Source organism: Nothoprocta perdicaria, unplaced genomic scaffold (assembly GCF_003342845.1).
Source record: "Nothoprocta perdicaria isolate Ctin4 unplaced genomic scaffold, notPer1 scaffold_146, whole genome shotgun sequence".
NCBI classification, from domain to species: domain Eukaryota; kingdom Metazoa; phylum Chordata; class Aves; order Tinamiformes; family Tinamidae; genus Nothoprocta; species Nothoprocta perdicaria.
This window is the reverse complement of record NW_020454605.1, coordinates 1,076,101-1,097,569: the sequence shown is the minus strand read 5'-3', so window position 1 is coordinate 1,097,569 and position 21,469 is coordinate 1,076,101. Positions and strand designations below refer to the sequence as shown.

The following is a 21,469-nucleotide window of genomic DNA, read 5'->3' as shown; positions in this document are numbered from 1 at the left end:
ATGGAAGATAGAATTTAGTTCTTAGGGCCAGATTCATGGGCAATTGCCCTCAAAGAGAAAGTGATCAGAACTTAAATTCTACAGTCAGAAGTTGGTCTCTCCAGCGCGTTGTTTTTGAGAGATCTTGCAAAGCATCAGTGGAAGAAGATACCCCAACAAGTCTAGCTGTTTCATATGAGCATACATGTGTGTGTGAGTGTATGTGAGCATGTGCAGACGTGTTTGCACACATATGGTAGGGAGACGAGTTCTGGGCTTCAGAACCAGCTCGGCTGGTGGGTTTGGGACACTCTTTGAACTCCTGACAGCTAACAACCACAACCATAGACAACAGGGGACCATCCCACCAGGAGAAGAATAGCTCACAGACATTTTGAACACATCATTATTTACAAGAAATGTGACAAGGTAAATAAAGACATGTAAGAATGGTCCTTGCTCAGTTTTGGGATAGGGTGGGAGGGGGCAGAGAAGAAGGCAACCATATGGAGAGAACAAGGGAATCTGAGCTGGGGAACAGATGTCTTATGAGAGAAGCTGCCAAATCTGCACGGCACGGTTTGGGGGTACAGTGTGGAAGAAGATGGGGAGAGATGATGCAGTGTTAGCACGTACAAGGTGGCTTTAACAGCTGTAAGCAGAAGATGTGCAGGATGAAACCTGGTATTGCTAAGATAAAGTTCCTGGACAGTGAAACCAGCAACTAAAGCACAAATCTAGCCACCAAATATAGTTGCTCTTTATCACTGGCAAACAGTATCTGCCAAGTCTTCCCCTGAAATTAAGTTTCATTTTGTCTTAAAAGAATTAAAAAAAAAAAAAAAAAAAAAGAAATAAAAGGAAGAAAAGAATCCCCCCTCCCCTCTGCAGGCAACAGTCTTAGAACCCAGCCCAAGTGGCACCAGCAACTGAGACTGAGAAAACCTCTTGGACGTTTGCCTGTCTAGATGTTCATCGTGGGATGCTACTGCTTGGTGTTCTTGGCGGGCTCCGAGGACTGCCGCACATCAGTCCACTCCTGCATGGTGCTCTGCAGGGCCTGCGTCTTCTCCTTGTCCACTTGTACATAATCCACCTTCTCATCCGAGGCGACCGATGAGGTGGAGGGCTGTGAGCAGGAGAAACACAATCATGATGGACTGGTCATTCATCTAGCTCCCTCTCTACCTTGCTGGTCACCCTGGGCCTCTGTCTTCTTCCCCACAGCCTTATTGTAACTCTACAGAGTTACAGTACTAAATCATTTTCATTTCCAAAGAAATACATATATCTGCAGGTTCACATAGGACACCTGCTGGGCGATGAGATTTCTTTTTTTTTTTTTCTCTTTTGACTTAGTTTCTTGAGCCTGGAATTTTGTCTTTCTCTACACGTACTTCAGAGGATCCAGCAGCTGAATTGAAGCAAGCTGACATTTTGAAGTAGGCTAAACCCATCTTTTCAGGGTGGGTTATTATTTAAATTGGCAATACTTGCAGAAATACTGCCAGGCCAAAAGGAACAATCAAGGGACTGTTGTTAAATAATACAAAGGGCTAACCCATTTGGGGTAAAAGGGGTCAGTATTGGGGGCAAGTTGCCTAGGGAACGAGGTGGTGTTAAAAAAGTTGAATCCAACTCACAGGTGGTTCTCATAAAGGTTTAAAATTGCCTTGTCCTTGTGCTTCCAACTTGCTCAAGACCTTCTTTGCTCATGCACACATCAGCCTGTCACTCTTCTTCTTCCCCACCATGTGTTTAGGGTTGGCTAGGGACCTAGCAGGACCTGCCTTGGGTGCCCCCTAGACCATTCCACTCATGGGTGTCTTCTTCCTCCTAGCATGGGCTTTGCTGGGAGGGCTGTGACATCTCAATTGTCTGAGTCTTGGATCTCATCTATGGAAGGATGGTTTGCCTAGGACATTGAGATCCCCTGAGGTTCTTTCTTGCCATGTTTTCTATAAGGTGTTTTAAGGCCATGTTTCCCCCATGTTTGAACCTAATGAAAAGTCACTAACAGCTGTGTCTGTAGGAGGATCCTCTTCCATGTTTGCATATTTGGCAGATGCATTCCATTCCTGACCCACCCGTTCCAAACAGCTCTTTCTCACAGGGCAATGGCTTGATTAAGCTCAACAGAATCTGGCTTTTAAACAGGAACTTCACTTTTGGAAAGCTATTTTTCTCCAAACCAATTGGTGCCCTTTAAAAGAACCTGATCTGCAAAAGACAGAATCTCAGCATTTTCTAAATGACTTCCTTGAAGTAGCTCACATGGAAAACCCAAGCCAGGGTTTGAAATACTGCTATTGTGAAGCTCTAGAAGAGAAAAAAATATTCTGATATTTCTTGTTATGTCCTCTGATAGCTTTTGAATAAGGTCTGACACAGAATCTATAATCTATATTTTTATTTCTGTGTTCATCATTATCCATGAAACCCCCTCAAATGCTTTTGGTTATACTTCCAGCAACACACTCAACAAAAACTCATCCCGACCTAGAATAAATATAGCAGATCCTCAGATAAATTAACACTCAATGTGGATAAAACGTCAATGTGGCTAAAAAACTCTAAAAATAAACCACATCATTATTTTTAAATAGAGGATTAGAAGTCTCATGTACCTTTCTGTGTGGTCCTGGTGAGCTTGGCTGGAAGTCCAGGGCCAGATAATCCACATTCCCTGAACTCTTTTTAGGTGCTGGGCTGTTGGTGCCACTAGGAACAGGAGAAGCAGAAATGGGGTTTTGCTAATGCAGGAAAGAGACAGGAGAGACAAATGAGTGTTAAAATGGGAAAGAAAAAGGAATTAACACAAATCTGGCACCGAAATGGCTTGGTTGCACTTTCACCAGAGGTCCCAGGCTGGACGTGCTCTTGCTTATCTCCTTGGTTCCAGCTCCTCTCTGGGACCAAGGTGTGCAAGACTGCTGGGAGACTGAGGGAACTGGACTCAGTAGGGCTGTATATACTCTGTCCTAACAAATCCTGTAAGTGCACACTCCTAACTTGATTCATTGGTCCAGTCCTATTGACTTTTTTCTTTTTTTGCTGGTTTTATTTGCATGCCTAGGGTCAGATGTAGGCTGAAGCATTTCACTGGAACCACACCTTAATGAGGCTGGACCAGCACTGGGATCATTGCTACTCACAGCTGTGCTCTACAGCCTGCAAATTTCCTCTACACAACCTTAAAAATATGCTTCAAGTCAGCAGCTTTGTGGAGAGAGGCAGAACTCCCTCCCTGTGGCCAGCACCACTCCCTGTTGCTGCTCTGATAGCCCCTGCCCTAGACATAAACATGACGTCAGTAGCTACCATAGCAGGGGAGAAAAAAAGGATAAAAATATCTACTTAAATCAGGAAAATACACTGTGACAATACATAGATGTTTTTATCACCTCTTAATGCCTTGCAGAGGAAGTGGTATGCGTTCCTGCTCTTATACAGAGTAATTTCAAGAACAAATCCACTGCTCTACATGAGGATTTGTGCAAGGATGAAGGCTACATTCATCACTGTGCTAGTGAGCAATTCCAGAGCTTCCAGAGTCAAGAGCTAGGAATGTGTCTGCAGCACTGGGAAACATATATATCCCTCCAGGATACATACATCTTCACTGGGCGCGCTCTGAGGAAGAGCTTACCATTGCCACGTAGTTCTCCTCGCTGTCTCCTGAGTCAGTGCTGGTGATGCTCTGCGAGGAGACAGGGCGGCAGTACTGCAAAGAGCCAGCGTTGAAAGTTTGGCTGTAATGAGAAGTTAATTAGTGTTAATTAGCGACTGCCGGTGTTATTTGCCCATTGCTGAAGAGGGATGAGAGAGGGCAGCACTGGATGTCTCCAACCATCACTGTGCTCAGATCTGGTGACGAAGTTCTACCACAGAAAATCTGCTGGCAAAGACTCTCCAACTCAACCCTCCTGCTGTTCAGAGAAGCTCTGGGTTTGGTGTTCTAAGTATTTTTCTCTCTAAGAGTTTTTAACACTACCTTGCTTGCTATGTATCCTTTACTCTCCTGCTATCAGATACATAAATCCAAGCTCCATAAACTCTTTTATCTCATAGGAAGTATTTAATTGTGTAGGATATAGAGACAGCCTCCATGGAGCTACACAGCAGGCTTTTGACCTCCATCCTAATCACAGCTCCAGGCTTTGTTTATTGTGCAGGAGCCTGTCTGAATTTTATTTTATTCTTTTTTTTTTTTCTTTTTTCTTTCTGAGGGAAAACAAAACCTCCAAGGCGTCGTCTTGTTTTCAATTGGCCAAATCTAATTATATAGAATAACATAACGTAATGAGTGTCTGGTATTAAAGCTCGTGTCTTAAAAAGCTATTTGTTGCCTTGCAGTAAAGGCAGGGTCATATGATTAGCTGATAAGGGAAAAAATCCATTAGCTTCTACAGGGTCAGATGTCTTGTCAATCAAAGCTGACTCCCTCTTTCCTGATGCAGTGATTTCAGCACACAGCCCTCATGCCCTGCAGTCAGTCTCCACACAATCCAATTTATTAGAAGAGTCATAACAGCCAAGCCCGGCTTCTTCCTTTTATTGGACAACATCAGACTATGAATTAGCAGCAGAACTGGAATTGTGTGAATCCTGTTATTTTTGGCAGAGAGACTTCGGTATGAAGTGCTTTGGTTTCATTTTGCAGACTTCCTCCAGGCTAAGCTTTGCTTTCAAGGCAATCAAAACAGAAATCAGTGAAACTCTGTGAGTGCACAAACCCTGCATTTTTAGATTAATTCAGTTTTTCTTCTTTTCTCTCTCTCTCTTTTTTTTTTTTTTTTTGGCAAGAGGTGGTTGTGAAATTGCAAACTGCATCCTTGGTCCAGCTGAGTTGGGGTCACTCAGATGTGTCATGAGTCTCTGCAGACCACAGATCTCACCTCAAATCCAGAAATCTGTGGGTGGTGTTAGATCCTAGAAATAGGAAATGTCTCCAAGTGATCTTAATTAGCTGCTCTGCCACTTGCTGGGTTTTCATGTGGAATCCTAACCCAATTTAATTTATACACTGCCACCAGCTATGGTGTGGGGAACACAACTCCAGCTCTTGCTGTGCTTGACAGAGCTTGTGAGGGGTCCGAGACAGAAACCCTCCTGCTTTGACAACAGCTGACCCAAATCCAAAGCCTGACAGTAACTGACAAAGGAAATCACCATGGCGTGGCAGAATATTCTTAGAGAAGTATTGTAGCATAACTGCTCAGTTCTCATCCTCGTCCCAGATAACTCCTTCTGGTGACTGATGGAGACAGGACCTTGGAGAAGCTGGACTCACAATGCAACTGTTCTTATGTTTGTATGTCCATGACCCAGCTCTACAGGTCTTGTTTCTAAAATTGACAAAACTCCAAACCAGGGATGCAAAGAACATCTAGATTTTGGGAAAATTCAAGTCCACACCCAAACTTTGGGCTTACTTCAAATTTGAGTTGGGATGGCACTTTAGAGATGTGTCCCTTTAACAGCAAGAGGTGGTGGGCAAAAAGAAACCTCTGCAGTAGAGCGGATGACATTCCTGTGACATTCAGGTTGAGATGTTTAACTCGCGGCAAAAGACTATGATTACATGTAGACATCAATGAGAATGGGAGCCAGCAGGGTCATAGACCTGTCATCACAGCATCCATACCCCAACCAGGTACTCACGTAGGCCTGGACCACGATTTAGTGACTGGCGATTTGAAGGGAAGCTCATCGATGACTGTGTTGTTCCTCAGGTCCAGCGGTGATGGCTTTGCTGAGAGGGAAGACAATTTATTCAGCGGAGAATGTTCCCTACAGTTCAGCTCTCACCACTGGCATGACAGAGGATGATCCCCCAATAACATACTGGTAGTTTTCCATTCTGCTTTCAGGTTAATCAGCCCACCAGCCCTCTTTGCTGAGGACAAATACCCCATCCAGAAGCCCTGCTCATGCTGGGATCATGGGAAGTGAGAGAACTTCTCCCTCTGATCCATGGTACACAATCCCTCCTCCCAGTTTCCAAGGGACCCCAGTGGGTGGGCAGCCCCAAAAGGGGAATGTGCCTTCCAGGAAATGGAGATGTGTCTTCAAGCATAGTTAGCCTGGATCATCAGAGATCTCTGAAGTCCTGTTAGGCTGGAAAAGACTCTCTCCACCCTTGGTCAGCCAGAGCTAGACAATATCAGCCTGCTGCTAGCACTGAGCAGTCTCTGGCCAGAGCATTTCCCATGAGGAATTTAAAAAAGGAAATCTTCAGTGTAATATGAAAGCTCTTCTATTTATGGCTAGTTCATTATGTAGAAGAAAACACCAGACTTGATTAGTGTCCTAATCTGGTTACATTTTGACAGCCTGAAGGCAGCCAAAAGGTGAATCCTCCCTTCTCAGCGTTTCCTACGTCAAAATTCCCTGGATGGTCCAGGCAATGGTCAGAGGTTTGACGTGCAGTGTATAGGCAAAGTCTGAGGGAAGAGCTGCCCAAAACTAGCCAATAGGAAGCACTGGGTGGAATTTGGACTATCTGTATACAACTGTGAGATTTTGAGGCAGAACGCAGGGAGTGGCGAAAGCAGAGGGTGAAGTCCTGACTGTTAAGCACCTTCTGTAAAGGCCAGGCATAACCTGAGGTAGGCTGTACAGTAAGCATCAGAAAAGCTGTATCTTTAAAATAGCCCTCCTTAAATCAGAAGGTGATGAGGAAAGAGAAGATCTGAATGTCTGAACATGCTGTGGTTAATGAATTACACCCTAAATAGGACTAGGGAATGACATGCATGCCTGAAGTCTCTGGAAGATATGCCAATACTGTTGCCCCATGCAGTATGCACAATATGACAGATACAGATGGAAGTAGCACAAGAAGAGAAGAGTTCCTGGAAAGCGTTTTACCACAAACATCCATTCTTACCTTTCCGGTCGGGTTTAAGGTTACGGTTGACTGGTGGAGGCTGGATCTCACTCAACCGTCTGTGGCACTGCGCCATGGCTCCTCCTTTATGCATTGGGACAGAGGTCGAGGACAACCCTACTAAGTCAAAATGATGCGGCCCAGGGCTCATGGGGATGTAGAGATTTTGGGCATTGTCATTGGCTTTCTCTGTGTGGATCAGCGACGACGAACCAGGGTTCATCGGGACGTAGTTGTCCTCAGAGTCTGCACTGTGGGAGCGGGCCACTGCAGCCTTGGCTTGCTGGGGAACAGGCAGGAGACAAGGTGTCAGGATGCGCTGACTGCATTAGATGCTCAGCCCCATCCCTGTTATTGTCACAGCACACTAGCACTGGTGATGGGCCTGGTTCTATCTCAGGGCTTTACATGGGCCTGAGCTGCTACCTCTCCTGCTTCAGCCCCAGTTTGCAAGACATTGAAACATTCTGACCTCATAGAACGGTCTTAATCCTCCAGACTTGATCCTCATGAGCAGAGTGTGATTTGCAGAAGCAATGTTAACCTGGGAAGTCATTTTTCCCTGGGTTCTAGCCATGACTAAAATGCAGTTTGAAAGGCTGCTTTAATACCATTTCCAGCTCAGGAAGTCTTAGCAAGTGCACATAAGAGTCTGGCAACATTTCAAAGTCAGCTCAATAGCATCCCAGGATTATATGATGAAGCCAAACTCCTGTGCTTTCTTGGGTCAGAGCTCCAGGCAGATAACTGTGGAATCATCCAAATCAAAGCTCTGCAGCATGCAGTGCCAGAAAGTTAGAGGCTTGTCCCTCCACCTGTGCCCTGTTGGTCACCACTGCAGACACCACAGCAAGTTGAACAGGAAAGGCCCAGATGCTCAGAGATATTCAGGCACCAAAATCCTTTACAGATGTGAGACCGAGGATGTGACTGTCAGAAAAAGTGCCTGCAGCAGGTTCAGGCACAACAGCTCTTATGAAATGGTGCTTCCTTCATATTTAGGATGTGTATTGTGGAGCAGCTGTTGCACTTCAGATTGCACAAGGGAAAAAATAATTTCCCCATGGACGAAGTTTCAACCTAGATCAATAATGAATTCATTCTTGACTCAGCTCTGTAGGACTGAGCTCAGATCCCACCAGGAACAGACTTGTCTCCTCTCCAAACCTAAAAGGCATGAACAACCTATAGCATTTGCAAAACCAACTTACCAGGTAGGAGTTGTACCCATCGTTCATGGACCCGATCGACTGCACAGCGCCGCTGCCCCCATGCTGGGGATATTCATATGTCTCACAAGAAGAAGCTGCAACACAATCACAAATGCACAATGTGTCCCAGAGCAATTTCTAACAAATATGGCCCCTGGAATCAGAATCCCATATCCATGGGATGTGCTACCTGTTCTTGATCTTCGTAGCACACAACGCTGGCAAGAACACAGGGTTTATGGCCTGCCACGTCTCCTTTGACTTCCACGCCCTACCATGCTCCCTCAAAACTGCCATCTCTCAGATGTGTCAACAGAGCTGCATGTGCAGTCCGGACCTAGCCTGGTTCTGTCAAAGTACTGAAAAATCCCAAGGTTGAAAATGTCAGATAATGTATATCATAGAGGCAAAACTGGGTTAAGGGAGATTTGGGGTGAGCATGGGTGTCTATGTTCTTAGTCTGTTCTTAAACACTGGTCTCAGCTTGGCCTAAATGATGTTGGTATTTAGGTAAGAGATGATGGAAAAGATTTTTCAGAGATAAGTATATCTCCACATATCCACACACCACATTTTTGGTGTATTGTCAATTCTACTCTTCCTTCTAAGTTACTTTGCAACTGTCTCACCCACTTTCTGCCTATGGAGAACGAGGAAAGCATAACATAATTTATACAACCTGGATTAGATTGGGCAATCTGGACTGAAATAGCTCTTTCCTAGATTTCTTGTGTTCCCTATAGGAGTAGGTACAATGTTTGGAAAGAGCACACTCATCCATGTGTCCCTTTGAGGAACTTTTCTGTGATGATCCCGGAGAACCATGCTCTGTAAGCAAGATCAACAGGAGGGATGGCTCAGCCAACCTGAGAGCATCAGGTAGATGTGAAAAATTACTTTCCTGTGTGGTGAGCAAAATCAAGGCAGCTCCAGGTTGAAATGAGTTACCCAAAACCAAGTTATTATTTGAACTTAAAACACAAAAACTAAAAATGGCAAAAGTCTGGGCATCAGCAGTAAACTCTGATGAAAAACCAATGGGGTCCCTGTGGGTGCAGGTAGACTTGGTTTTTTATTTCAAGGCACAGTAGAGTCAAGAACCAGCTGAACAGCTTGGGTCTGCAGAACACCAATGGATGTCTCTGAAGGCCACAGTCCTTCTGGTAGAAAGAACCAGGCCAGATCCTCAGCTATGAGAGCTTCACTGTGTTCAAACCCACAATGCTGGATTATGCCAACAGAAGCAGTGGCTCTGCAGAAATGGAGCTGTACTGTACCAACTGATGCCATTAGCTGGTAGAATGAGACTCCTTCTCTCCATCCCCAAACCTACCTCTGTGTAGCCTGCTGTTCTCCACCGTCGGTAGCGTGTTTCTCCTGGGAATGGTGGCTGCCATGGGGGCCAGCCCTAAGCTTTCTCTGGCCAGGGGTCTCTGTGGCGGGCTGCCCCACCGTGGCTCCATCTGCCCAGGCTTCGGGGGCCGTGGAGGTGGCGCGGCGGGCGAGTCACTGGCACCTACAGCCAGAGTGTTGTGATTCTTGTCCAGTGTAAATGTCCTGGGGATCTGATAGACGGAGAGAGGGGTGGAAGGGATGTCGTAGGAGTCTGTGGATAGCTCCCCAAACTCCTTGCACAGGGTGTTGTTGGGAGTCTTAAAGGTGTAGACTTCCTCGTTATCCGTTTCAGAGCTTGTGAGGCTCGACTTGGTGTGGGTGTAGGACCCGAAGCTGCGTGGGAGGTCGTACGCACTGTCCCTGAACTCTGAGTTGTGCCGGCTGGGTTTTGGCAGGCTGTAGAAGCCGTGGACCTGCCCACTGACCCCGTTCATGCAGTGTCCATTGCCCTGGGAGAGCTTCTGAACAGCTGTGTCGCTCCTCATGAAGAACGAGGACCTCGTGGCTTGGGAGAAACTGGCGCTCCTGAGGAAGAACGGGAGAAGGAGGCTTAGGTGTTTGGAAGAACCTGTCCTGGGCTTCTATCATGTACCTCAGCCATGCAGCTCTATTGCATGGCCACAGCTGTGATGTGTATGCTCCTTGCCTAGCACAACCTGACTTTTCACACGTAGCCTTATTCAGGTGGCAACCACCAGTGACATTATCTGATCTTGGTGGTTGCCTCCTTGATTTCTTCCTCCACTCAGGCATTAACCACCAATAACTGTCCAGATGGCTGCATTCTGACAGGGAGATAAGGCTAATTGTGCATACACCAGCCAAAAGTCCTCTGAAATGAAAGAATGACTGTAAGTCAATCATCTTATTCCATAAATATGAGGACAGCCCCAGAGCCCATTGAGTTCTCCTTGCACAGCAGCAGGCTGCACACCAGGGTCTCCCCTTCAGCAGCGCTGCCTCTCAAGGGGACTCCTCGAGGTTAAGAGCTCCTTGCCAGATCCTAACAGATTCATGGTAAGTGACCATAGCGCGCTCTCTTTTTGAACTTGTAAACTTTATTGCCATAACTGTGCACAAAATTCCTTAGTCATAAACTGTTGACCAGATCTGGGACCAAGATTGGATCTTAGTCTCAAACTCCACTCATGTGGAGTTTGGGAAGCAAGGGGGTCCAATCTGAACCCTGTGACTCAATGGGAGGGTCTCCTTGACAGTTCTGTGCATATCCTGTACCACAAGCAGTAAATAATAAGTGGCCTTGCCATAGAATCTTGTGAAACCACTGTCCATATCAATAAAACCTATTACTATTTCCTTCACATGAGTGCATTGTGTTACTCAGCCCCACCACCACTCATTCCATGACAACAGCCCAGATCTAGCATTTTACCCTCATTTGCAACCATGTCAACCAACATTGCCCACCCTCCATCTTCAAATTCAGAGAGGATCTGAAGGCAGCAATATGGGGGAGCTGGAAGGGAACTGCAAAACTTGGATGGCCTGGTGTTGCAGGAGAGGATGATGCCTTTCTTCTTGCTGAGAACAGGTGAACGTACTATAGTCAATACATAGCTGGTATGACTGGTGCAGAACACTGCTGAGCAACACAGTTGCTTGGTGTCAGGTAGCTTTCTGGTTACAGGGGAGCAAGTCCATTTTTTCCTGCTGCTCTCCAATAATTTAACATCACTTGACTTCCTCACAGCAACACTCGAGATAGGAGAGGGATTTGCAATCATGCTCATTTAAACTGTCCACAGAATTAGGGGAAGGAGACAAGTGTGTCTAGAGCACATTTCATGGGCCAGAAAAATCACACCCCAGAACTGCTTGTTCTCCAAGTAACTATAAATGGGGCTAAGGTTGAGGAGCTCTGGTGGAGATGTCCTTGTTGCCACTCTTGAAGGTTTGCCACACAGCACCTTCTCAGGGCAACTAGAACATCTCAGAACCAGCTCTGACCTCGTGAATACACCAACAACCCATCTCATGTTAAATCACCTGCAAAATACCTAAACACTACCTAAAATTTCAGCCTCTTCCCAGAGGGAAGCCTATGGCACAAGCTGGAGATGCAAGCAAAGAAAGCTCCATGGCTGAGCTATGAATTAACCTTTTATTCAGGCATAAATTGCTTCAAATAGGCATTTTTTTTTTTTGCATTAAATGAGAACAAAACAAGGGTCGAAAGAGCCTCAGACACTCTGATCAGGTCTCTTACATATGGTCCTGCCTGGGCAACCCCCAAAACTGGAATGTGTGAAGGTGAGTAGCCAAGCGTCTCTTAGACCCCGTGACTCTGTTTGTGCAGGGCTCTTGTCTCAGGGATCTCCCTTATGTTCCCTCCTTGTTGCTGTTACTGGACTCCACCGTCTCTCACTGTTTGTTATTCAAGCCTTTACGGCAGGTGGTGACAGAGACAATTTCCTTCCTTCGTCCCAGAGAGCAGTAGGAAGTCAGCGATGGGTAAAGACATGTTTTGCTTTTCTCTTCCTTTCATTGTGGCTCTATTTAACTGCTTTCTGTCTGGTGGTTACGGACCTGAGCTGTCATTGCCACATAAGCTGTAGGAAGAGGTGTTGGAGGCCCATTTTTGGTGTCTTTAGATGGCTCTGCAAACTATGCAGCCTGGAGATAAGCTACAATCTCAGCATGTCCTTTCCTCATCTTGGACCAGGTTTTGCTGCCCTCATCTTAGGGGATAGAAGTAGTAATTTAGCTCAGATTTACAAAACTTACTGAGTTTCTCAGGGAAAGAGGCAGGTTCCTGCTCTGTTAATGACACTTTGATTTGTATGGTGGTAATGCCAAGACACATCAGCAAGGACCAAGGTCACGTTAGGCCAGGCACTGTGGAGACCTAGGTTCTCTAATGACTGCTCATTAGCTATTGCTTCTCTGGTGTCAGTAGATCCCCTTCAAAGACCTCTGGAAAGCATGTGTTTCATCCACTGTTGTTGCCTGTTTTATCCCTCCTGCTGCTACCACATTCTCCTTTAAACACGTAAAGTCTGCTTTTTTTTTTTTGCAGAAGATCACAAGTTACACAGGATTTCTGGGCCTGTAACCCCACCAGAGAAATTTTTTTCAAGTCAGAGGAAATCTCCACTTGGCCATGTGAAATTTGGAGTTTAGACTTTTATCTTGTGCTGCTTCAGTTCCCCCACTCCGTAAAACAGATCCACATCCTGCAAGATGTACGGAAATGCAACTACTGCTTGTGAAGTGCTGGGATAGGAAAGCGAAGAGCACCAGAGAGAAGCACAGAGGGGAATGGATGGCTTCATCTTCGGGGAAGGCTGGGACTGAGTCTGGAAGGCACGGGGCCATTTCTAGCAGCGTGGCTGAATAGAACATGACCAGGTTGGCTTGCTAGGAGAGCTCTCTAAAGCAGAGTCCCAAAGAGTTGACCCTACCATAAAAATCCATGGCATATGCACCAAAAGAGCCAGTTCAGGATGAACGGGCAGCTTTGTGCTGGATGCATTTGCTCACATGTACACAGGTAGCCGCAGAGGGAGTGTAGCCAGCCAGGTCCCATTTAAATATCTCTGCAGAGGCTCCTTAATGTGAGTGTCCTTATTTGAAGCTGAATCCTGCCCATATCAGCCACCGATGGTGAGAAGAAATGAAATACCTGTGCAGGGGTGGGTTCAATTCCCTTGGCTGGGAAGAGCGGGGAGATGCTGGTCTGCAGTGAGTGTGCAGGGACAGCGACTCTCTTTCCTGGATCCATCACGAGATGGCGCTCAGAAATAAAACTTATCCAGGGGGAAAAAACCCAGACTTTGACGTTCAGCGCACCCATGAAATATCCGGACCCTGGCAGGACCTGAAGTATCTCAGGGGTTAATTATTCAGCATCGTCCACCAATTAGTTGCTATTATCCTCATTTTATGGATGAATAAACGAAGACCTCCAGAGCTTCGAGGGTAGCACTTCCCAGTGACCGTGCAGCCTGGCTCTGCACTGATCACTGCAATTATTTCTTGCTCCACTGCAGATGCTGCCAAAGGCCAGTTCATCTCTGCCCAGAGCCTGTGGAGTTGGCAGGGGGAGAGTTTGCTGTGGACCAAGCCTCAGTTTTTGCTCCATCCTCCTGCAGGTCTTAGCAACTCTTCTCCTAGGAGAGGTGTCTAACAGCTGGAGCATTGCAAAGCTTTTCTAAACACTGTTCCATTAAATCCAGCTGAAGTTAATTTTCTCCCTCCTCCTCCTATTATTTATTTATTTATTTATTTAGGTAGTGACAGGCAGCTGCAGTAGGAAAAAATCAGCAGAAGTTCCAGCCTGGTCCCTAGTCTCCCACCAAGCCAGCTGGGCTCGGACTGCTTCTCCCTTGGTCCCTTCTCATGCTCCCACGTGCCAAAACTCCTCAAGCCAAAACTCCTCACTATTTAAGGCAACTGGCTCGCTCTGAGGGTGGAGAGTTGTTGTTCACTCATAAATACCACGGGCTGCTGCAAAGCCTTTGCCTGAGTGCTGGGCTGCATGAACACCATCTGAAACAGCATAAGAGCTGTGGATAGTGCATCCGCCTGTCCTTGCTGTTAGGTTTCCTTATGAGAGGACTAAAGGTAGGAATTAGGACCCTATTTGCTGAAGAACGAGTGAAAAGTGAGGAAAGGATATTCCCAAGGGGATAAATTCCTGCCTAGTGTATCCAGTTCCTGGCTGTTCCTCCTCCACAGCTCTTGGGTGAAGAGTGAGTTACAGACACAGAATCACTCCAAAAAGGAAGGACTTTTTGGGGTCCTTCTCCTGCAGGTTCATCCAAGCTACCTTTTCCCACTGATTGAAGGTACCTCAAAGGCTCCAGACACTCTTCTTCAGCCCTCTTCCAAATGGGAGTCTGTATCCTATCGCATCTTGCCCTGCAAATATGGAGAACACTTGATCCTTCACCTCCCTGCAACACCTCAGAGGCCTCTTACTGCACCTCCCCACTGCTCTGTGTCCTCCAGATCATGTTAGTCTGGAGGCTCTGCAATCCCTCTATGAACTGTGGGACCTGTGGGGTGGAGGCTGCCCTGCCAATGCTGCTATGAATTACACAACGAGCCAAAACATACTGCCAAAATATTCCAGAGCTGGGAAACAGGAAGCCCTGAGCTACCACTGCCTTCCTCTGCCTGATCCTTGGTCTCTGACTTGGAGACGGTGCCTTGGTGCAGCGGAGAAGCATGATAAGGTATTTGAGCTGGATGGGGCTGTGGGAGGTCTTAAGTGCAGCCTCCAGCCCCAAGCAGGGTCAACTATGAAATCACACCGGGTTGCTCACGTCTTTGTGCAACTGGGCTTCGAAAACCTCTGAGGATGGAGTCATCTCTCCCCCGCCTTCCCCGAGCCCTCCCTTGGCTATCCTCCAAGATTCGCCCCCAGAAAGCTGACAGTACCTTGCGTTTTCTGATTTTCTACTCATGCACTGGTGCAGGAAAAGGTAGTCCTGAGGGGCGCTGGCAGACAGGGTGGTCTGGATGTGGTTGGCCGGCGAGTCGAAGGTGAACAAGATGGGCTGGCTGGAGTGGGAGGGCGCTGAGGACTTGCGGTCTCGGAGCAGGTGGTGGTTGGAGCCGCTCAGCTCGGCCGGGGAGGAACGCGGAGCGTGGTTCATGGAGGCAATGCTCCTCAGGGTATCTGCGTGGGGAGAAAGTACACCAGGTCACGCATGTTTGCCAGGTCACATCCATCCCAGCAGCTTCAGCCGTTGTGCTGGCTCTTGGGTGGCCCTAGGTCTCCTGGCGGGTTAAGGACAGAGCTGGGGTAGCTAATCAAGCAGCTTGACACCACAGACAGGCTTCCCAGTCACTGGACCAACCTGTCCCAAAAGGCTAGGACAATTCATTGACTACTAACCACGTTCCTCATGTGCCCTTCCTGAACTTGAAAGATGCACATCAAGACTGCAAGGCTGGCTTTTGGTGTCCCACTGCAGGTCCTTGGTTTGCCAGGTGGCACACGCTGCACCATGATGGGGAGCAAAGCAAGTGTGCCAGGACCTTCGTAGTGGGTGGTCTAACACCTTTGCCTATGAGGGACCCAACTCAGTGACCCCGGCAGCTCATGCCCCTAGGATTTTCCTTTGTTTTCCTCACGAATGCTAGTTTACAAACGTACTCTGGCATTTACAGAGATCTGTTGGGTTTGCTTGTGGTTTTGTACTCAAAGAAAACCAGACCACCCTGTTTGCAGCAAATGCAACTGTGGGCTGGGGAAAATATTGAGGTATTTCATCATATTTAGGTTATTAAGTGACTATATTAGGTGACTACAACCCTCTCAGAACCCGCATCACGCTGAGCTTATCTCAGCCAACATGATTTAAGTTTTTCTCATACCTCTGTCTAAAGTCATGGCCTCAAACATTTTATAGGGTGGTAAACTGAGGCATGGGTCAGAAATGTGGATGGGCAGCAGAGACCAAAAAGCATTCCCAGATTCCTCAATTCTTAATCAATTTTGTGACTTCAGAAGACTTACTGCAGTTTTCTGCTAGCAAAAATGGGAGGCAGGGACAAAGCTTAACTTCTCCCTCTCTTTGTTCAGGGAGAAATACAATTTAAAATTAAATTCATTTCCACTCCTAGAGGTCAGGAATCATCATCCTGCTACTCCAGCTCACTGACAAATGAGCTCCAAGAACTTGAACAAGGACTGAATTTTTATAGCCAAGCTGCAAACTCCATCAAAAAAAAAAAAAAAAAAAATCATGCTGTAGAATATATTGGAAAAGCTGATCCATCTTGGGCTCCAGAAGCTGCAGTGATCTTTCTGCCATGGATGAACTCCCAATGTGGAGAAAACGCTCATCATATGGCACTGAAGTCACTCTTTTTCATAGCTGCGATTTTAACTGATTTGCTGCTGATAGAAAATGAGCTAAAGGAAAAAAAAAAAACACATTAACAAAAAGGCTCAATCCACCCCATAATTCAGTCCTTTTCCTGGAGTGATACGGAGGAGCACAGAAAGGTAATATTCTACCACCTGATATCTTGCTATATGTTTTTTTTGGGGGGGCACACCGGCTGAATTAAGAATGATCCAACCAAGTGAGTGGATGGTGGGAAGCAAATTAAACACAGGCTCACAGGAGCACGCGGCGGGACGAGGCTTTGCATGAAGATTAGCCTTGCAGAGGGAGAGCCTGAACTCAATTACGCCGGCAAAGAGCACAGAAACGAGAGCAGAATTTGTCCCAGCTTTCAAATAAGATTTTGATCATTCTACAACCCATTATCCGCCTCCACGCCGTCGGTAAGTGCCTTCTAAACACTGCATTTGTTTAACCCTTCCTGAGAGATAAGGCTAGCAGGAAGATAAGGATAGCAGCCTTTGCTCCAGTCGAAGGTCCCGCGAGCCAGAACGCCATCCCCAGTGGTGACAGATGTGCAGCAAAGTAGGGCACGGAGCGCTCTTTCCCTGGGTAAATTCACCCAGATATTGTCAATCAGCAAACAAGGAATTTCTGACTTGTTTCCCCTGGGGTGATATCTGGTATCTCCTCAAATTTGCCTTTAAAAAGTGGCCAACGTGTAAGATTTTCTGGATTTTTCAGCCTCTCTACCCACTCCTTCTCTCAGACCTCAAATCCTATGAGAAATTTTGGTCTTGAACCTCTCCCTAAATGTAGAAATGTAATCACAAGCACGCTTTAGCTCTCCATCTCTGTGAAATGGCCACCATGTCTTAGACAAAGAACTGCTTTGCATGGGGCGATTTTTCACCAGCTTCGAAAATTGTGTCAAGATACAAAATTGATCTGTCTGCCGTTCTTTCCCTGCTATTACATTTTTTTTCCCTGCGATACTACGAACTTCTACTGAGACAGAGAAAGTACATTAATAAAAGCCAGAGCGTGTGGCTTGACTTTATTGTTTGGTTTGCGCTGAACACAGGAAGGATCAATATTTAACATTGACATTAATGGTGTGGGATGAGAGTTTAAAACTCCAACTCCCGTCTTCTTTGCATGGTCATTAAAGATCCCTTGGTGCTTTTCATGGAAGTAAATGACTGTCTCAGTGTCCTTGGACGAAAACAGTTCCTTGACCTTTATTCTTATTAAATATTTATCCCATACTGGTCCAGACTGATCCTCACTGAAAAGGTAACCTGCTGAGCTTCAGCTGTATAAAAACAAAAAACTTGAGGCCAGCCAGTTTGGCAGAGCCCATGTCCACACTGCTAGCCCAAACTGCATGGCCATGTCCAAAGTGAGGGAGCTGGTCCTACCACCTCCCAAATCATGACTGGCAATTGACCATGAGACTAGTCCTGGCCAAGAATAGGGGTCAAAAATTTAATACATAGATAACAGCAGATCAATGCCTGCCATTGCTCAAGGCCATGGCCTTGACCCCGATGCATTTACTCTGGGGACTCCTCTTCTGGTAAGCAGAAGATGCTAAGGCATGAGCTGTTTGTCCACACTGCTCAGTGGTTCTACTCGCATGACAGTGTCCTCCGTATCAATGTCTAGGATAGGTTTTGGGAACTATTGCCCACACTAACCACCTTGAGAAGTGGTCCAGATGGGACCAACAAGCCAAGTTGGCCTCCTCCTGTCCGGAATTCTCCTCCTCCTGCAGGCTTTGCACTTCCAAAACTTGTCCACTTGTCCCCCAGCTGTATCAAGACAGCTCTTTTCCTGGTGCAGGCAGTTTGTAGGTCAACGCACGGTTTCATTAGTGGTCCCACTACTACTTCAACATCCCCAGTGCAGCCATTGCAGCATGTTTAAACTGCTAAATAGAACACGCCTCCTCTCTGGTCCGGAAGCCACATGGCCTGGCCTGGCTCATTCTTACTCCCTTCCCATGAAAATAGCGGGATGTGCCCACAAGGAATGGCCCTTGATCAGTGCTATGCCCCCCTGGGCATTGTTTGGAAGGGAGTCTGAGTTACTAGTGGTGATATGGCCAAGGAGGACACACAAGCTCAGCTTGACACTGCCCACCTCACAGATGCTTCTTGCTCCTTCTCCATCTTGCTGCTCTTGAGTTGCCCTGCAGCATCGGACTCTGTGAGCTCCTATTTGCTTTAGATAATTACCCTTTGCACCAGCCCAGCTACTCAGACAACCATTTCACAACCCATCTCCATCCTCTGCTACGATATCCCATGCTATCCAAACTTTTCCACGGAGGAGATGTTTCCTGCCACAATCCTGCCCTGGCAGTGGCTGGCCTTCTGTGCTGCAAATTAAAAATGCAGTATTTGTGGAGCCCATGCTACCCACTGAATCCTTCACTGCTGTAAAACACACCCCTTTTATAAAACCAGTTTGATTTGGGGGAAGTTGGGAGCACAGAGCAAAAGCAGCCATCACTGAAAGCAGGATTAATTACTTCATGGTTATCCCTATTACTCCAAAAGCATAAAACAAGACAGGGGACAAAGGGGAGCAAGGGGCAAATTCCAGTAAAAGCATGCTGCCTCCCCAGGGGAAGCCACTCTATTGACGGCAGCATCGATTTTCAAAATGAATTCCCACTCCACTTCCCACAGTGACCTAGACACTGAGAGCACTAATGACAGTGAATTCAGAACTCACTTACACCATTAGGTTTGCAAGATGAACTCCACAATAGCAGGTGAGAGATGGATGGTTTTGTCGGCCTGTGAGGGTATTGCAAGGGCTGGAAATATAAATCCTACCTGCAGGAGACTGTCAAGACTGCTTTTCATTTCATTTTGTTTTGTTTTTGTCTTATTTATTTATTTATTTATTTATTTTGTCTCTCTTTTTTTTTTTTTTTTTTTTTTTTTTTGTACTAGAGAAAAAAGGCCACCTTGTGCGCCTAGGTCAGACATTCACAGTGGGTCTTTCTGGCAGGGTGGAAAAGAAGACAGGACCGCAGTAAAGAAAATCAAGGCAGAAAAATTATCTTTGATGAGTACTAAGTGCTTAAGGAAAAGGCCAAGACACTTGTGCTTTCATATGGGCCTGCAATAGAGAGAGGTTATCATGTGGGTGAGCCCCTACAGGGAGAATTACGAGCCCTGGGACAGAGGCTTCACAAGACCTTGAAAGAGGTCATTTCAATTCCCTGCTCTGAAGAAGCAAAGGCGTCTTTCCTCCATCCATGTGAGTTGTCTAGATAATAACCTTGCAGCTCTGCACAGCTTGCATGGCCTGGTGCTGGGCATCGGCTGCCTCCGGGCATCATTTCTATGTGGATTATGGACCACAAGGATGGGCTGGCCAAGAGCAGCCAACACCTAGAAGAACAACACTTCTGAAGTCCCCTTTCTTGCAGGGATAGGGACTTGGGCATGTCCCCACCGCTGGTCCTTGCACTGTTGGCTGTCACAGAGGTTAGGAGGCAAAATGACCCCTTAGCACAGTCCTCCATCATTATCTCAGCAGGCTTGGTGCCTTCAAACACCTCAAAAATCAGATGTGAGGGCCTTCAATGGATCCCTTTTGCTTTTATGCTACAAAACTATTTTATTCATTGGGATAGGGAACTGTCCACGTTTTTGCACACTCTTAAAATGGTAAGTGCAGGGTAGAGCTGTAATTAAATCCCACTGAACTCCACATGGACAGAGTGGCAGAGAGGGAGGCAAGCTGACATATGCCAGTTTGTGTCTCCTGGTCTTGGGACCAAGGATAAGGCTGTGGCCCTCATTTATTTAACAGCATATATGTAGCCTTCAAATCCCTTGGCTTTAGGTTGAGATCTTGAGTTTATGTTGAGGGAATGCATCAAATAAAGCCAAGGAAGGATCAGATCCTGTTCCAGTTCCTATTGCTGTTCCCAGGGGAGCAGAGTTAAGGTTATGTGGCTGGGCCATATGGGAAGTGTCATCTTAACCCCACATTTCCTGGACAATCCTCCACTGAGTTCTGGGAATTCAGCTCTCACGGCCTGGAAGAGGCAGTGCTGGACGCCTACCACTTAAAACTTCATGTCAGCAGCAGAGATTGCATGCAAACATCTCCTTGGGTTCATGCTACAGATGTTGCACTGATCCCTGCAAGAAAAGGAGCCAGATGCTCAGCTGGTGATTTGGTACAGCCCTGCAAAACCCCATGTTGCAACACTGGTTTTTGTCAGCTGAAGGCTTGGCCTTTGTGATCCAGGTTAAGACGTGCCTGTTTGGCCATATGTTGCAACAAGCGGGGAAAAAAAGCTAATTGAGAGTCCATCTCTGAAACAAAAATATGCAGCTATAAGCACGGCCAGCAACGGTATTGACTAGGCTGGGAGCCAGGAATTTTTTATGAATGTTTTCGATCCCCAAAAGTGGCATTTCCCTCACTGCTGACAGCTCTCAAATTCCCTTGCTTAGAGTGCTTGACTATTGCTATGTACACATATTTTTACACAATGTTCCTGTGCTTATCTGAGTAAAATAATTACTCAGTCTCTTTTGGAAATTGTTGCTCAGAAAAGCCTTTTTTTTAACCATAGCAGCTAATGTGACGACAGTTTTCCCTCCCATAAGCCAGAGGCTGCAATTGAAATTCCTTGCACTCATGGACTTGAAAAAGTGCACCTGGGAAGGCTCTGGTTCTTCATCACAGTTAAATCTCCCAGCTCCCGTGGACAGTTGCAGAGAGGACAGATGGAGTTTTCAACCTGCCTTGAGCTGCATGCAATTGCCCATGATTTGTACAGAGCACTGGCCTGTGTAGGGACTGATAAAACTAATAAATGCATTTTTGGATGATCTCTGTTTTGTACAGAAACAAAGATCTGTGCTCTAGAGGAGCACACGGTGCTTATTGATCCCACTGGTCATTAGCGATTCATTGTTTCGGCTTGTGCTTCTGCTTCCACAGTGTGATACCTACCTGTGATGGGAAATGACAAAGCCTTAGACCTCTCTGCTGAATTTGTCTTGATTAAAACTTAAAGAAAACTATTTTTTTCAGGAGGGAACAGTATAAGCCTGCTAGAAATAATCCACTAAGAGGCAACAGGGGAGAAGAGGGCTTGTAGGCAACCCTCCTTTCTAGCTTTTTTGAGATAT

General features: G+C 46.4%; 1 protein-coding gene across 1 annotated transcript; it reads right to left on the bottom strand.

Annotated features, from left to right (window-relative positions):
* Nucleotides 1–871: 871 nt before the first annotated feature.
* Nucleotides 872–15,104, bottom strand: GAB2 (GRB2 associated binding protein 2). Its single transcript, XM_026034534.1, has 8 exons — nt 14,881–15,104; nt 9,416–10,002; nt 8,083–8,177; nt 6,872–7,154; nt 5,644–5,734; nt 3,629–3,731; nt 2,607–2,732; nt 872–1,108 (listed from the first exon to the last, which is right to left on the bottom strand). The coding sequence occupies exons 1-8, from the start codon at nt 15,096–15,098 to the stop codon at nt 965–967; spliced, it is 1,647 nt and encodes a 548-aa protein (XP_025890319.1). The 5' UTR covers nt 15,099–15,104; the 3' UTR covers nt 872–964.
* Between the last annotated feature and the right edge of the window lie 6,365 nt (nt 15,105–21,469).